This window comes from Physeter macrocephalus, unplaced genomic scaffold (genome assembly GCF_002837175.3).
Source record: "Physeter macrocephalus isolate SW-GA unplaced genomic scaffold, ASM283717v5 random_1243, whole genome shotgun sequence".
Taxonomy (NCBI): domain Eukaryota; kingdom Metazoa; phylum Chordata; class Mammalia; order Artiodactyla; family Physeteridae; genus Physeter; species Physeter macrocephalus.
This window is the reverse complement of record NW_021147033.1, coordinates 566-17,902: the sequence shown is the minus strand read 5'-3', so window position 1 is coordinate 17,902 and position 17,337 is coordinate 566. Positions and strand designations below refer to the sequence as shown.

The 17,337-nt window shown below is 47.3% G+C and overlaps 1 protein-coding gene across 5 annotated transcripts in view; it reads left to right on the top strand.

Annotated features, from left to right (window-relative positions):
* Window positions 1–14,665, top strand: part of LOC102973786 (copine-9) — a 21,757-nt gene extending 7,092 nt beyond the window's left edge. For 4 of the 5 annotated variants that reach the window (XM_028487315.1, XM_055083644.1, XM_028487316.2 and 1 more), the window contains 11 exons: window positions 2,592–2,633; window positions 3,402–3,477; window positions 3,586–3,639; window positions 4,064–4,125; window positions 4,859–4,905; window positions 5,848–6,029; window positions 6,271–6,398; window positions 11,146–11,248; window positions 11,953–12,010; window positions 12,386–12,459; window positions 14,278–14,665. In XM_028487315.1, coding sequence (XP_028343116.1) covers window positions 2,592–2,633; window positions 3,402–3,477; window positions 3,586–3,639; window positions 4,064–4,125; window positions 4,859–4,905; window positions 5,848–6,029; window positions 6,271–6,398; window positions 11,146–11,248; window positions 11,953–12,010; window positions 12,386–12,459; window positions 14,278–14,463 — 1,012 coding nt within the window. In that variant the 3' untranslated portion in view covers window positions 14,464–14,665. The remainder of the gene's footprint in view (window positions 1–2,591; window positions 2,634–3,401; window positions 3,478–3,585; window positions 3,640–4,063; window positions 4,126–4,858; window positions 4,906–5,847; window positions 6,030–6,270; window positions 6,399–11,145; window positions 11,249–11,952; window positions 12,011–12,385; window positions 12,460–14,277) is intronic. The other variant, XM_055083645.1, reaches the window with a different exon arrangement.
* Window positions 14,666–17,337: the final 2,672 nt, after the last annotated feature.

The following is a 17,337-nucleotide window of genomic DNA, read 5'->3' as shown; positions in this document are numbered from 1 at the left end:
GTCTCCTTTTTCATTTCTAATTTTATTGATTTAAGTCCTCTCCCTCTTTTTCTTGATGAGTCTGGCTAAAGGTTTATCAATTTTGTTTATCTTCTCAAAGAACCAGCTTTTAGTTTTATTGATCTTTGCTATTGTTTCTATTTCATTTATTTCTGCTCTGATCTTTATGATTTCTTTCCTTCTACTAACTTTGGGTTTTGTTTTTTCTTCTTCCTCTAGTTCCTTTAGGTGTAAGGTCAAATTGTTTATTTGAGATTTTTCTTGTTTCTTGAGGTAGGATTGTATGGCTGTAAACTTCCCTCTGAGAACGGCTTTGCTGCATCCCATAGGTTTTGGGTCATCATGTTTTCATTGTCATTTGTATTGTCATTTGTATTCATTGTCTAGGTATTTTTTGATTTCCTCTTTGATTTCTTCAGTGATCTCTTGGTTATTTAGTAGCATATTGTTTAGCCTCCATGTGTTTGTGTTTTTTGTTTTTTCCCCTGTAATTGATTTCTAATCTCATAGCACTGTGGTCGGAAAAGATGCTTGATGCGATTTCAATTTTCTGAAATTTACCGAGGCTTGATTTGTGACCCAAGATGTGGTCTATCCTGGAGGATGTTTCGTGTGCACTTGAGAAGAAAGTGTAATCTGCTGTTTTCGGATGGAATGTCCTATAAATATCAATTGAAGCTAGCTGGTCTATTGTGTCATTTAAAGCTTGTGTTTCCTTATTAATTTTCTGTCTGGATGATCTGTCCATTGGTGTAAGTGAGGTGTTAAAGTCCCCTACTATGATTGTGTTACTGTCGATTTCCTCTTTTAGAGCTGTTAGCATTTACCTTATGTATCGAGGTGTTCCTGTGTTGGGTGCATATATATTTAGAATTGTTATATCTTCTTCTTGGATCGATCCCTTGATCATTATGTAGTGTCCTTCCTTGTCTCTTGTAACATTCTTTATTTTAAAGTCTATTTTATCTGACATGAGTATTGCTACTCCAGCTTTCTTTTGATTTCCATTTGCATGAAACATCTTTTTCCATCCCCTCACTTTTAGTCTGTATGTGTCCCTAGGTCTGAAGTGCGTCTTCTGTAGACAGCATATATACCGGTCTTGTTTTTGTATCCATTCAGCCAGTCTGTGTCTTTTGGTTGGAGCATTTAATCCATTCACGTTTAAGGTAATTATCAATATGTATGTTCTTATTACCATTTTCTTCATTGTTTTGGGTTTGTTTTTGTAGGTCCTTTTCTTCGGTTGTGTTTCCCACTTAGAGAAGTTCCTTTAGCATTTGTTGTAGAGCTGGATTGGTGGTGCTGAGTTCTCTTAGCTTTTGCTTGTCTGTAAAGCTTTTGATTTCTCTGTCAAATCTGAATGAGATCCTTGCCGGGTAGAGTAATCTTGGTTGTAGGTTCTTCCCTTTCATCACTTTAAATATATCATGCCACTCCCTTCTGGCTTGTAGAGTTTCTGCTGAGAAATCAGCTGTTAACCTTATGGGAGTTCCCTTGTATGTTATTTGTCATTTTTCCCTTGTTGCTTTCAATAATTTTTCTTCTTCTTTGATTTTTGTCAGTTTGATTACTATGTGTCTTGGCAAGTTTCTCCTTGGGTTTATCCTGCCTGGGACTCTCTGTGCTTCCTAGACTTGGGTGGCTATTTCCTTTCCCATGTTAGGGAAGTTTTCGACTATAATCTCTTCAAATATTTTCTCGGGTCCTTTCTCTCTCTCTCTTCTCCTTCTGGGACCCCTATCATGCAAATGTTGTTGTGTTTAATGTTATTCTGCTATTGATTCCTTCTAGTGTATTTTTCATTTTAGTTATTGTATTGTTCATTTCTGTTTGTTTGTTCTTTAATTCTTCTAGGTCTTTGTTAAACATTTCTTGCATATGCTTGATCTTTGCCTCCATTCTTTTTCCAAGGTCCTGGATCATCTTCACTATCATTATTCTGAATTCCTTTTCTGGAAGGCTGCCTATCTCCACTTCATTTAGTTGTTTTTCTGGGGTTTTATCTTGTTCCTTCATCTGGGACATAGTCCTCTGCCTTTTCATTCTGTCTGTCTTTCTGTGATTGTGGTTTTCATTCTGCAGGCTGCAGGATTGTAGTCCTTGTTTCTGCTGTCTGCCCTCTAGTGGATGAGGCTATCTCAATAGTGCTTACTTTATAGAATGATTGTTAAATTAAATTAGTCTGTGAAAGTGCTGAGACTAATACCTGGAATATAGTAAGACTCAATAAGTTGTAGGGAATTCCCTGGCGTTCCAGTGGTTAGGACTCCGCCCTTTCACTGTGGAGGGCCTGGGTTCAATCCCTGGTTGGGGAAGTAAGATCCCGCAAGCTATGAGGTGCAGCCAAAGGAAAAAAAAAAAAGTCAATAGTAAAGTATAGAAATAGCAGTGGTAGTAGTAGTAATAGTGGTAGTGGCAGTAGATAGTTGGGTATGTGCATGGACTGATGAATGGATAGGACAGAAAGGAGGAAGTCTGATAGAAGGACAGATGGGTGGATTGGAAGATGATTTATCTATAGTTAAGTGGGTGGGGGTGTCTCAGATTTATCATACACACCCAGCCTACGTTTATCTCCTGCATTTCAGAACAGTGAAGATTGATGTGTACGACTGGGACCGGGATGGAAGGTAGCACTGCCCCACATAGTACTGCCCTCTCCTATAATTAACACAAACAGTTCCCTGAAATATGTAGTACATTCACTAGGAACCCCAAAGTAGCCTTGGGCGCCAGAAAGGTTGATGACAGATGCCAAGACCTTGGGTACAACTGATGCCCTCAGTTGTCTCTCTGGTACACTGTCTCTTCCCTTCTCTTCCCCTTAGCTTGGTCCCTCTTCTAGCCCAAGCCCCAGTGCCCTGCAGCCCAAGTAGAGGCACAGATAGTGGAAATAAAAGAGTGGTTTCGGGCTTCCCTGGTGGTGCAGTGGTTAAGAATCCACCTGCCAATGCAGGGGACACGGGTTCGAGCCCTGATCCGGGAAGATCTCACATGCCGTGGAGCAAATAAGCCCAAGCACCACAACTACTGAGCCTGCGCTCTAGAGCCCACGAGCCACAACTACTGAGCCCGCCCACCACAACTACTGAAGCCCACTCGCCTAGAGCTTGAGCTCCACAAGAAGAGAAGCCATCGCAATGAGAAGCCCACACACCACAACAAAGAGTAGCCCCACTCGCTGCAGCTAGCGAAAGCCCACAAGCAGCAACAAAGACCCAATGCAGCCAAAAATAAATAAATTTAAGAATAATAATAAATTTTAAAAAATAAAACTAATAAGATTACCTCCCAGTACTCTAATGGTTTATTTAAATAAATAAATAAATAAGACTGGTTTCAGAAATGGCTCCAAGCCACCAGCAGTTGTTGCTTACCCACCTCTGGTCTCATTGCAGTCACGACTTCATCGGTGAGTTTACCACCAGCTACAGAGAGCTGAGCAAGGCCCAGAACCAGTTCACAGTGTATGAGGTGAGAGCTCCAGCCCTGCCCAGGTTGCCCAGGCCCTCCATCCTAGTGTGCTCAGTCTGTGGTTCCCGTCCTCTGTTTCCCACCGTCACTTTTGTCTTCTTCACTTAGGTACTTAACCCTCGGAAGAAATGTAAGAAGAAGAAATATGTCAACTCGGGAACTGTGAGTACTCCCTAGAGCCCTGTCCCTCCCTGGATCCTTCTGTCTCTATCCCCACTGACATAGCATGACATGACAAATGTTGAGGGTATGGGAAAGCTGTTGGCACAGATTACTTGGATATAGTAATGTTGGATACAAGGTGGCACCATTTAAGTTTTTGTTGTGTTTTGTTTTTAATTTTTTTTTCTCTCACCTAAGGAAATTGTTTTGAAATTTACTCTTTTGCAGATTTTGGGGGAAAACCTAAGTTATATTTCCCAATTTAATATACTTTTGGAAATCCAAATGTTTCTGACAGCTTCCCCTTTTTGCCCTTTCAGAAATTGGACAGGGTGGGGTAGGGGGTGAAATCAAGTGCCTCTTTCCCTTTTTCTACCCTAAGTACACTTTCCAAAGTAGCAGGGCTGCCTCTTCTGTCCCGCAGGTGACGCTGCTTTCCTTTTCTGTGGACTCTGAATTCACTTTTGTCGATTACATCAAGGGAGGGTGAGTCACAGGCCAAGCTTTTGGCTGAAAGCCCAGCAATGAGTTACTCCCAGTTCTGAGCCTCAGTTTCACTATTCATTAATGGTCAGGGTCCAAAGAGATCATGAGGATAAACTTTAAAACACTTGGCCGACTACAAAGTGCTTTATAAAGTGCAGAGTGCTGCCCATCTTAGTTCTCTCCATGGGGCTGCCTTTCAACCCTAGCTTCCAGCCCGCCCTGGAAAGATGACAGACCAGGGGTTTTCAAAGGTGTCCCCAGTAACCTTACTGGGGCCCAGACAGAAGATATGTCCAGGCAAGAGGGAGAAGCCAAGAGAGAGGGAAACGATAAGCAGGCTGTAGGGGACATCCTGCTTGGTTTAGTGGATGCAGGCAGACCTCGGAGAGGTACTTGTCTTCTCTAAACCTCACTTTTCTCCAGTGTAGAATGGAGCTGTTAAGTACTACTTCAGGACGATAGTAAGGGTTAAATTAAATTACATCGTGCATATTATGCCATGCAGCAGGCATTTAATTCTGCCACCCAAAGTGTGTTCAGTGGGCCAGCAGCATCTGCCTCACTTGGGAGTTTGTTAGAAATGCAGAATCTCAGGCTCCACCCAGAACCTCCAGGTCAGAATTTGCATTTTAACACGATTCCCAGGTGGCTCATGTGCATACTAGTGTTTGAGAAATCCCGGTATAGTAAGTTATTAGTCCCTCACTTCTCAATCCATCTATTTCCCCAACAGGACGCAGCTGAACTTCACAGTAGCCATTGACTTCACAGCTTCCAATGGTGAGGCATGGATGGGGGAATGGGGTGCGGAGGAATTCTAAAGAAGTCACTAGGGATTGGCCTGCATTCCAACCTGGGAATAAGAGTTAAGCTACCCAGGAAGCCCAGGCTTGAGGCAAGGCCCAATCAGGCTCATACTGGGGCAGGAGTGTCGTGAGGAGATTACTGGGTGTAATGGTGGGAGAGGGTACAGAAAAATAAGTGGGTAAATGGATCAAAGAAAGTTGAAAGGATAGATAGGTCTACATAGCTTGAGAAGCAGATGAGTAAATGAATGGATGGGAGGGAATAGGAGTGTAATGAGAGATGAATAGGTAAATGGGTGGATGACTGGGTGGGTAGACAGATTTATAAACAGAGGGGGCAAATGGGTAATGAGTGAGTATAATGGGTTTAGACAGGTGGATGCATGAACTGGTATGTGGGTGGACAAATGCTCAGATGTTTAAATTGGGGAAATGGATGAGTGGACAGGTGAATGGATCCATATGAGGATAGACAGGCAGGTGAATGAATGGGATGGATAGGGATGGATAGATGGATGAAAGAATATGGCTATATGGATGGATGGGAAAGAAAGAGAAATAGCAGGTGAACAAGTGAATGGATGGATAGATGGTTGGATGGTTAGGTGGGTGGATAGTTGGATAAGAGAATGGAGGAGCAGACGGATGGAGATGAATAGGTAGACTGAAAGACGGATTTATGGCCAGTGGATGGGTGAATGGATGTATGAGTAGGTGGATGAACTGATGGATAGATATAGGGGTTGGTGGATGGATAGCTGGACAAATGAACATTTGGATGACTGGGTAAAATAATGAGGGAGTACATGGGTAAAGAGTGGATGAATGGATAGGTGGATGGATGCACACAGTGATAGGCAGGTGAACTGATAGATCATCAAGATGACCATGAGGTGGGGCTCCTGTTTCCCTACAGGGAATCCCCTGCAGCCCACCTCCCTGCACTACATGAGTCCTTATCAGCTCAGCGCCTATGCCATGGCCCTCAAGGCAGTGGGAGAAATCATCCAAGACTATGACAGTGACAAGCTGTTCCCAGCTTATGGCTTTGGGGCCAAGCTGCCTCCCGAGGGACGGATCTCCCACCAGTTCCCCCTGGTATGGTATGGCCAGAACCTAGACTCCATGCCCTGGCATCTGGCCCACCCAAGTTGACAAGATTCTTCTGCTTATGTTTCTTCTAAGGGTCAAGGACCTGCCAAGGAGCAGGAGGAGCTAGGAGAAGGTGGCAGAGCAGGGAGGGGAGCAGGGTTGGAGTTTGGAGGGGACTATGAAAGACAGCGATGGAAAAAGGAAAAAGTGAGCTAGGATCAGCCCAGCAGGGCATCTTCCCTGACAGAACAACAATGATGAGGACCCCAACTGTGCGGGCATTGAGGGCGTGTTGGAGAGCTACTTCCAGAGCCTGCGCACAGTGCAGCTCTACGGGCCCACCTACTTCGCCCCTGTTATCAACCAGGTGGCCAGGTAAGGAAACTGGGTGGGGCTGGGGGAAATTAAGGGGACCCAGACAGTGAACTGACTTCCCAAGGATAGTTAGGACCACTCTTGGGTGAATTTGGGCTCTGGGGAGAAGGTGAAAGTTTCAGTGTTGGCCAGGCTCTGTTATAAAGAAGTTAGGTTACATAATGCCTTATTCTGAGGTAGAAATGGTGTCAACAAACTATCCCAACCCCACTCCCTGGGAACAACAACCCAGGCCTCAAGTTTGGGAAAGAGAGAAGGGCCTACAGAACAGTGGATAAGGCACAAGTTTTGGCATCAGACCTGGGAGAGAGAAGGGCCTACAGAACAATGGATAAGGCACAAGTTTGGGCATCAGACCTGGGAGTGATCCCAGGTCTACCACTCACGAACCATGTGACCTGAAGCAACTTAGCTTCTCTAAGCCTCCATTTCATCCCTGTAAATAGGTGTAATAATGGATAACCATAGTACCTTCTTTATAGGGTTATTGGGAATTTAAAATTAGACAACAATATAAGAATGATTAGGACTTCCTTGGGGCCCAGTGGTTAAGAATCCGCCTGCCAATGCAGGGGACACGGGTTCAAGCCCTGGTCGGGGAAGATCCCACATGTCGTGGAGCAACTAAGCCCGTGCACCACAACTACTGAGCCTGAGCTCTAGAGCCCGTGAGCCACAACTACTGAGCCCACATGCCACAACTACTGAAGCCCGCACACCTAGAGCCCGTGCTCCACAAGAAGAGAAGCCACCGCAACGAGAAGCCCGCACACTGCAACGAAGAGTAGTCCCCGCTCGCCACAACTAGAGAAAGCCCACGCACAGCAACGAAGACCCAACGCAGCCAAAAATAAATATAAATAAAATAAATAAATTCTAAAAAAAAAAGAAATGACACAAACTCTTTAAAAAAAAAAAATGATTAGCACAGTGTGTGGCCTATAGTAAGTGCTCATGGTAGATTAAAATGAGCTCAAGTTGCAGATTAAACTATAGAAGAGTAACTTCTAAAAACAAAAGAGTAACTCCAAATTTTCAGAACAAAAACATACAATGCAAAGAAAATCCGGCTCACGTAACAAATGATTTTCTTAAATGCAGATAAAATAAAATGACAACTAAAACCAAACATATGTCAGTGAACCTAAAGTTTCTCTGATTGAATAAAAAATAATAAGTAAACCTTAGTATGCTAAATAGAAGAGACCCACTGAAAACAAAGTACCTCAGAAAACTTGAAAGTAAAAAGATGAAACAAAAAAAGAGAATAAAAGTGGAAGGATTTCAGGGAGATTTATATGTCCAGAGACTTGCCTTTTCTCTAATAAAGGTTAGTTATTTTCTAATTCATAGTGAGATAATAGTTTCTTTAATTACAAAAGTAACATAACATTGTTGTAGAAAATGTCAAGGATGGAGAAATTAAATAAGAAATCACCCAGAATACGGCCCATCGGAATGTGGATGTATATCTAGTTATTGACAGTCTTTTCCTTATGCAACCATAATGGCAGTCAAATTACATGTAACATTTCACTACTGATTTTTTCACTTGATAATGGAACCTGAGCACATTTTTTTGTTGTTATTAAACAGACTTCTTAAATATTATCTTGGGCAAGTTCACTCATTCATTCATTCAGTGAACATTCCATAAAGGAGAATGTAGCATGAACGTGGGCTGTGGGGCTAGACTAGCTAAGTTACACCCACTCTGCCACTTACTAGCTGTGTCACTTTGGGCAAGACTGTTAACTCTCTGTGCCTGTTTCCTCAGCTGTACATGGGGATAATAGTGTCATAGAGTTGTTGTGAGGACTAACTAAATTAATATTTGTCAAGCACTGAGAACAGTGCCTGCCACATTGTAATTGCCATAGGTGTTAGCTATTACGGGTACTATTATCATTATTACTATTCTAAGGGCATCTGTGTGTGCTCAGTTCTCTGCTGGGGCACTAGAGACTCACAGATGAATCAGATCTAGGCTCAGCCCTTGAGATCTCCTGCCTTGGTGCAGGAGACAGAAATATAAACAAATCATTACCTCCTGTAGGCTGGAGCTTCCCAGACTTTTCCAGCAAGTTGCCTGTTGGCAAAGGCAAACAACCGCTTCCCCTAGGGGAAACTGGGGGCACAGCTGAAAGCAGCCAAGCTGAAAATGTCTTTGAAATCCCCATATTTTATCTTAAAAATTCATGCAAATTTACATTCTTCTGATATTGTGTCCATGTTTGCTATAATTTGGGGGCGGGGGAAGGTGTTTTAAGTGTACTTAGAGTCATCTAGCTTTATCCACCAAATCATATAGTATAATGAGTGCTTCCGGTATCCTGTGACCTTGGGTTCCCCTTGGTACACATGCTGGTACCCTCAGGGGTGTGAGAACCCATTTGGAAGGGCAGACAGCCCGTCTTGGTGGGTGGCATCCTAGAAGGCAGAGGGAGAAGGAGAGTCTGAGAGACCCAAGGCAGCCTAGTCGTGGAGGGGACTGACTGCTTGGCTGGGTGCAGAGGGCAAACTGGACTTTATCAGAAGAAGATGCACAGAGCAGGCTTGGCAGCAGGAACCACACGTGAAAAGCACAGAGGCATGAAGGGCCAGCTCGGTAAACAGTGAACAGTATACTCTGACCAGAATGTGCAGTGTGTACGGAGGAGTATCCAAAGAGCAGGCTGGAATGAAGACTGGAGGAATCAAGAGCTCAGGCTTTAGGTTCAGTTGGTCAAGCGTGGGCTTGGACCCCAGCTGCACCACCCCTTGGGGATGCTACTTAATGTCTCTGAACTTCACTTTTCTCACTTTAAAAATTGGAATAAAAAATGTGCCTACCTCATAGAATTGTGGTGAGGATTAAATTAGATCACGTATGTCAAGAGTGCGGCTGTGATTTTGATGATCACAGACGACTCTGTCGTTTCCCACCCCACAGCCAACTGGGGCACAGGCTGGCCTTCCCCAGCCAGTCACCCAGCTCGAGGTCTAAATGGCTTTGGGAATGCCAGGCATCGGCAGGGAGCCAAAGATGTACCTCCCGTGCCCCTAAGCCCTTCCATGCCCCCCAATGCCCTGGCTCACAGATCCCTTCATCAGGGGGCCATTGCCCACTGCTCCAGCCTCATCTTTCTTCTGTGGTCCTACGTGCACCCCCTAGAACACACTCTTGGTTTGCACATGCTATTCCTTCTCTCTGGAACACTTTCCCTTTACCCTCCCTTCCTCCCCCCACCGCACCCCACCTCCACCTGGCTAATTCCTACTCGTTTTTCAGGTCTTAGGTTAGATGTCATGTCCTCAAAGCCCTAAGCTCACTGCATCTTAGTGGTGAAAGTATCCATCTCCCCCCAGGACAATGTCCAATTCTCTGCTGCATGCTCAGCACCAAACTGGGTGCCTGACACACAGCAGGTGTGCAACGATGATTTGCAAAACGAGTGAGTGACAGGAAACAGTACCAGCCCAAGCCTATGAGGAGGCTGCAGCCAGAAATCAGGAACGGATCATGGCCCACTCCCACCCTGGGCCCTGGGCAAAATGAACTGTAGCTATTTGAATTCTCCACTCTCACCACGCTTTCCTCCTTTTTTATATCAAGCTTAAATACCAGCACTGTCCAACAGAACTCTGCAATGATGGAAATGTTCTGTATCTGTGATGTCCTATATGGTAGCTACCAGGCACATACAGATAGTGAGCACTTGAAATGTTGCTAGGGTGAACAAGGAACTGAATGTTTAATTTTATTTAACTTAATATAAATTTCAATAGGGGCTACCGTACTGGAGAGTGCAACTCCATCCTTTCCAATCCACACAGGGCCCGAGACTGGAAGTCAAGAGACCAGGTCTGCCACGGCCTTTGTGCTCTCTGAGGTCTCATTTTGCTTATGTGTAAAATAAGGGGACTAGAGTTAATGACTTCTGAATCCTTTATCAGATCAAAAAATCTTGGATTCAAAGACTGATAGTGAGAGAAGGAAAAGGAGCTCTGGGAGCAACTGTTAGACTGGCTGAGGACCCAGAAGCCTCGGCAATGAGATGTGGTCAGCAGAGGGGAGAAGGGAGAGAGGAGAAATGGGTGAGAGAGGGAAGAAAGGAGGCCTTCAGTCTTTGCTCTTGTGCTTGTATAAATACCAAAATCTTTCCAGGGCCAACAAAGCCCTGTGTGGTTTGGGCCCCGCCCATTTCAGTCACATGGTCCACTCTGCTTCCTTCACTTTCTGGGCTCCAGAAAGGGTACTATTCCTCCAGTCCCATTATGGAGCCTTTGTGCATGCTGTTCCTTCTACCTGGAATGATCCTCCCCCTTCACTTAGCCTCTTCTCCTTCCTCCTCTTCTTTATCCTCAAACATTGTTTCCTTAAAGAAGCTTTCACTGGCCTGGGCCATGTCAAGACCCCCTACAGGACACTGTCATCGCAGTGTCTCTTTCTGTCCCAACTCTCAGCACAAGTGCAATTCTATAGCTATTTCTGTGATTCTTAGATCAGCATCCCCTCTCCAGAGGACTGGGATGGCTTTGTTTTTTCTCACTGTGTACCTCCAGTACCTGCTATAGCGAGTGCTCTATAAATGTAACTGGAGGGATGGTAGGTGGGGCAGGCAGCCAGGTCTGGGGAAGGAGCATGATTCAGAAGCCCCAGTCCTTGTCCACTGCTTACGTGCTGGCTATGGAAGTTTTAGGGAGAGGACATTCCTTTGAACTCTCTGGGCTTTCAGCTGAATTCTGATCTTGGCCTCTCACCCAGGGCTGCAGCCAAGATCTCTGATGGTTCTCAGTACTATGTTCTGCTCATCATCACTGATGGGGTCATCTCTGACATGACACAGACCAAGGAGGCCATTGTCAGTGTGAGTCTGAGGAGGAGGGCTTGGCAGGGAGGGGTCACTGTTAATAACCGTGAAGGGGCTGAGATTTTACCTTACATGCAAGCTAACAAGTCAGCCTGCCAGTTTCATGGATGCTGGCAGCAGACACAAAAGCAAAGGACTTTGGGATTTCCCTGGTGGTCCAGTGGTTAAGACTCTGCGCTTCCACTGCAGGGGGTACGGGTTCGATCCCTGGTTGGGGAACTAAGATCCCACATGCCATGCAGCGTGGCCGAAAAAAGCAAAGGACTTTGCTATTCCCAGCAATAGCAGTAGCTCAACTATCAGCATTGGCTCTGATTCACTAAGTCCTACTTCCCACAAGATGATGTGCAGAGGGCCAGATGACACCTGTACCCACAGTGGGTTGCATTATAGAACAGAAACCCTGAGTGTAGAGAACCTGAGTCTTTTATAATGGGCAGTAAGCATGCCTTCCCTTTGTTCCAGTGCGAGATATTATACTGGACGGTAAACAAACCTGCCCTTTGCTCTATAGGAAGACACCGTATCTTTCAAGGCAGTTACGTATGGAGACATCCTTGAAAAGATAATCTGACACAAAGGGAATCAGTGCCTCTGCTTGTAAGAGGTGCAGAAACATCACACACACAGAATTGCCTCTCAACAGTCACTTCCCTTGTTATGCCTGCTCACCCCAACCATTTACCCTCTTTCCCTCACAGGCCTCCTCACTGCCCATGTCTATCATTATTGTCGGTGTGGGACCAGCCATGTTTGAGGGTAAGATGGGGGGTGTCCATGAGTGGGACCAATAACTGGGAAAAATAGGGGAGGATCTGGGCACCCAGGCCTGCCTCATAGAAAAGATAGGATGGATGCCTGTGCTGGACTTTGGCCAAGTCGCAGACTTTCTCTGAACCTGTTTCCTCATCATAACCGAGGCTGTTGATACAAATACTTCCCTCCTGGGGTTCCTGGGATGAAGGAATGTGTGGGAGGGCATAATAATAACTCCATTACAATGCCTAATATTTGTAGGACTTTGATACGACCGTTAGGCATTCTCATGATGACTCCAAAGGGGAGCTAAGAGGGAGGGGGCGGCATGGGTTGGTGTGGGAAAGGCCAATCAGCTGAGGGGTGTCTTTTCCGCAGCAATGGAAGAGTTGGATGGTGATGACGTGCGCTTGTCCTCTAGGGGACGCTATGCAGAGCGGGACATCGTTCAGGTAGACCTGACCAGGGAGAGGAAGTCACGGAGTCAAAAGGCACGGTGGGAAGGAGAGGCTAAGTTAGCAGCTGTTCTCCTTTACTGCCTTCTTAATCACCTACCTTTCTTCCCTTCACTCTTTCAGCCTTCCTACATTCATTCAACAAATTCTTTTTGAGAAACAGGCAGGTTGCTGCAGCCATTGTGGATTCATAGTGTAGGAGATCCCAAGGCTCCTGCCCTCTAGTGGAGGCAACCAATAATAATCACACATCTCATTAGATTGTGATGAGTGCTCCAGAGGGACAGCAAATGCCACAATGAGAGCCTATAACAGGGACCTGATTAGGTAGGGTAGTCAGGGAAGGCTACTACGAAGAAATGACATTTGAGCTGAAATCTAAAGGAGGGTTATAAGCATTCCAGGTAGAGAAGCAGCAAGTGAGAAGGCCCTTAGGCTCAAAAGAACTTGCCCAATCATGGAGAAGGCAAGAGGCCAGGGTGGCAGGATCACAGGGAGTGAGAGGAAGAGGAAGCCAAGGCCTTGCCAGTCATGGTGAAGCTTAGAGCTTTGTTCTAAAAGAACTGGAAAGCTCTTGAAGGATTTTACGTAGAGAAGTGGGGTGGTCAGACTTGCATTTTAAGACATGCAGAGATGCTGCAGGACGGTGGACTATAGCAGGGCAAGAGAGAAGGCAGGTAGACCCGTTAATGAGGAAGCCTTTGAAGTAGTGCAGGGGATTTGGATGGGAATGGAAGCAGTAAGGATGGAGAGAAGAAGCAGGTTCAAAAGATTATTTAAGAAAAATTTCCAAGAGTTGAAGATTTGATTAAATGGTGACAGGGAGTGATGGGGGCTTCAAGGATGATTCTCAGTTTTCTATACTGAGCCACTGGGTGAGTGATAGTCCCATTTACTGGGAAAGAGAAAGATGGAGGAGGAGCAGATTTGGCAGACAAGCCTAGAATTCCGTTGTAAACACATTGGGCTTGAGGTATCTAAGACAAATGAAAGGAGATGTGATATGGACAACTAAATATGTGGCTCTGGGCCTTAAAAAGAGGTCAGGGATGGATGTATAAATTGGGGAGTCATCAGGGAACAGGTTTTTTTTTTTTTTTAAATTGAAGTATAGGTGATTTACAGTATGTTTCAGGTATACAGCATAGTGATTCAGTATTTTTAGTTTATACTCCATTAAAAGTTATTACAAGATAAAAGCTATAATTCCCCGTGTTATACAATATATCCTTGTTGCTTATCTATTTTATACATAGTAGTTTTTATCTCTTAATCCGGGGAACAGTTTGTAAAGTCACAGAAGTGTATGAAATCACCCAGGAAGAGAACTGAGAGAGAGAAGGCACCAGATTTAGAGATTAGGTAGACCCAGAGGACTGGGGGTGGGGGTGGGGGGAAAGGCATCCAGAAAGGTAGGAGAATCTAGAAGAATGTAATGTGTCAAGAGTGGGAAGTGTTCAGGAAGATTATGGTCAAATGTAACAAAAAGCTAAAGAGGAGCCAGCAAGATGAGGCTGACAATCATTGCCCTCCGGACTAATTTGGGAAAATGGTGCTGTTGACATCCTTAGCGAGAGCAGTTTCAGTAGACTACATGAAGCCAAATTAGAGTGGGTTGAGGGTGAACAGAAGGTGAAAAAAAAAGTGGGTGGAGAGAAAGCAAATATAGAAAGCTCCTCAAGATGGGGGAGAGAGATAGTGTGATATTTGGAAAGAGATGTTAGGGGGTCAAAGAGGAAGCCTTCCTACTGCTGCCTTCCCCACTCCCCTCTCTTCTGTCCACCACCCACATCTGATTGTCTGTGCCTGTCCCAGTTCGTCCCATTCCGAGACTATGTCGACCGGTCAGGGAACCAGGTGCTGAGCATGGCCCGACTAGCCAAGGACGTGCTGGCCGAGATCCCAGAGCAGCTACTGTCCTATATGCGCACCAGGGACATCCAGCCTCGCCCTCCACCCCCTGCCAACCCCAGCCCGACGCCAGCTCCAGAGCATCCCTGAATAGCCCACCTATCCAAAGCCTAGCAGCCTGCTCACCTGTCCACCCACTGCTTCTGCTGAAAGCCAGAGGCAACTGGAACCCTGGACCTCACTGGGAGGCCAGCTTGGAGGATCGGTACTGGCTGGTCGAGCCCTCTGCCCCCCTCAACCATAGGAGTGCCTGGCACTCCCTGCCTTCATGCCAATAATAAAGCTGATCTTTACTCCAGTTCTGTCTCATGGGTCTTGGGGAGGGAGGGACCCAGGATCTGGGGCCACACCAAGAGAAGGAGGGGGCAAGGACAGTTTCAGCTAGGGTTCATCCCCATCCTAACACACATTCATCTAACACTTCAGACATTCTTCAGATACGTTAAGAAACAAGTGAATCTTTATGTGTGTACATTTTTTCTGAGGGCAGAGGCCCATAGCGTTTATCAGATTCTAAAAGGGGTTCTTGACCTCAAAAGAGGTCAGCTTTAAGATGATTCTGTATAACTCTGCTCTAATCCATCTAGTCCAAGTTTTTTGAGCGAGGATAATAAAAGAGTTGATATTTTCTTTGAGTATTCACTACACGTCACACACTATGCTAGGTGATTTACAGGTATCATTTTATTTAATCTTCACAACAATCCTGTGAGGTAAGCACTATTTTATCTCCATTTTACACATGAAGAAACTGAGGCTCAGAGAGGTTAAGTCACTTATTATAGAGAACCCAGCAGTTTGACTGCAGATCCCAAGATCTTAATCAGCAAACCTCTTCCTGGGATGTTCATTTTATTAGGATGTTTGGGGGAAGACACTGTATATGAAAACACATACTTTATAGTGGGTCGGTCAACTGCAAGGTTTGTATTAAGATAAAACAGGAGTTTCCAGATGCTTTGGGCTTTGCCCCAGAACCCTGGCAGAATCTTTCACGCTCCCCGTTGATGGCAAAACTGGACAGGTTCAGCAACAAGTATTGTTTAACAAGTGGACTCTTCCTGGCCCCCAAGTTCTCCGAAGTCCCCAAGAACTGACAACAGAGTTGTCGAGCTCAGCTTTACAAATAAGTAAAGGTAGGTGAGGAAGAATTTAAAGATATGAGGTAGGAAGAATTTAACGACTTGCCCAAGTTCACATAGCTACTAAGTGGCCAAGTCACATTAAAAGCAGCTCTGTTTTGACACTATCTTCCAACCGGCAACCCGTAGCCGTGAAGCATTTCCCCGCCTACCTACAGGGTTCCAGCATCTGAATCTCATTTTACCTTACACAACCCCTTTCACGCCCCACCAGCCTTCTGCACCACCCCCAATCAGGCCGCTACTTTCAGATTCACACCTTTTTCTCCAGCCCTGCCCCTTTACCTTTTCCAAGCCCCACCCTTTACCTTCAGCCTCCCATCGTTTTTCCCAGCTATATCCTTTCCCTCCCTAGCCCAGCTCCAAGTTCCAGGCCCACCCAAAGCCCCGCCTTTTCTTTTCTGAGGCCCACTTTTCTGTTTAGTCCCACGCTTCACCCCCCCGCCCCCCGCCCCGCTCAGCCCCTATTCTCCTTACTGGGGGTCTTCTTTACAGATGGCCCCGCCCACTCTCCGCAAACCCCGCCCCGTAGACTGGTTTATTCTCTTCCAGCCCCGCCCCGCCCCTACCTATAACTCCGGGTCCCCCTTAGGCTCCAGTCCGCGTCCCTCTTGCTCTTGGCCCTGCCCCCAGTCCCGCCCCGTGGCTCCCGCCCCGCCTCGCCGCCTTCCTCCGAGACCAAGGCCAGGTCCCTACCGCAGCCGAGGCGCCAGCAGGAGGGAGGGAGGGAGGAGGGGGGGAAGAGAGGCAGAGGGGGAAGGGAGAAGGGCGGGCTCCTCACGCCCAGTCCGCGCTCACCGTACGTGGCCGCAGATTCGCTACAAACGGCCCCACCACTCCGATCCCGAGTACCGCAACTTCAGTCTCCAGAAACTCAACTCTAAGATGGAGGTGCTAGAAAAGTCATGTAGGGTGTCCAGGGGCCCTTCCGAATCCCAGAGAATGGCCTCTCGCGCCTCAGCGGGCGGGCGGGGATCTGTGGCGAAAGTGCAGCTCGGCAGCGCTGCGGCGTCGCGTTTACCCTGCGCAGACGCCGTCGCCGCCGCTGCTGCCGCCGCCGCTGCCACTGCCTTTGCCGCCACGGTCTCCGCCGCCGCCGTCCCCGCGCTGCCTCCGGGAGCCTCCCATTGTTCCGGCGGTGCTGGGTCCCGAGACCGGGCAACCTAGGGGCTTTCGAAAGGGGCGGCGGCCGCCGCAATTGAGAGACCGGGGCGCCGGCGGGACTGGGAGCGGCAGGGGTCAGCGCGGGAATCCCAGGGAGCCGGGCCAGAGCGTGGGGCGGCAGGGGGTCGGGGTGGCGAGGTCTGCAGTCTCCGGAATTGGGGCTCCCCATCCCCGGCCAGTCTTTCCCCGCCGGCCTCCCCTAGTGGGGTCGGAGCCCCGGCGGGCGCCCTCGGCAATGAGCCCGGACTCGAGGTGGCCGGTGAGTGCGGGCCAGGGACCAGGGCGGGAGTGGCTAGCCGGGAAGGGGTAGGCTACTTTCGTGGGGCGCGCACTGAGCTGCCCAGCCCGAGTACCCTCGGGCCACTCCAGCCCAGAGAACTGACAGTGCATTCGCTCACAGCCTGCATCTTGGGCAACAGTGTATCCTTCGGGGTTGCCTGGGGCTGCCTGGGCCAATGGCAGGAGAAGAGCCTTGTTTAACTTTTTACACTTCGACAAAGGGGAAACGTAGCCGCATCCGGGAGAGGGCTGCGGGCACCGCCCGGGCCCGGCCTAATCCCTCTGGCCTCCGCCCCCTACTTCCTCCAGCCCTCTGAGCGCCTGGGGCAGATGCCGCCGCCATACCCCTGGGCCTGGCGCCCTCCCCACGGGCTTTCGG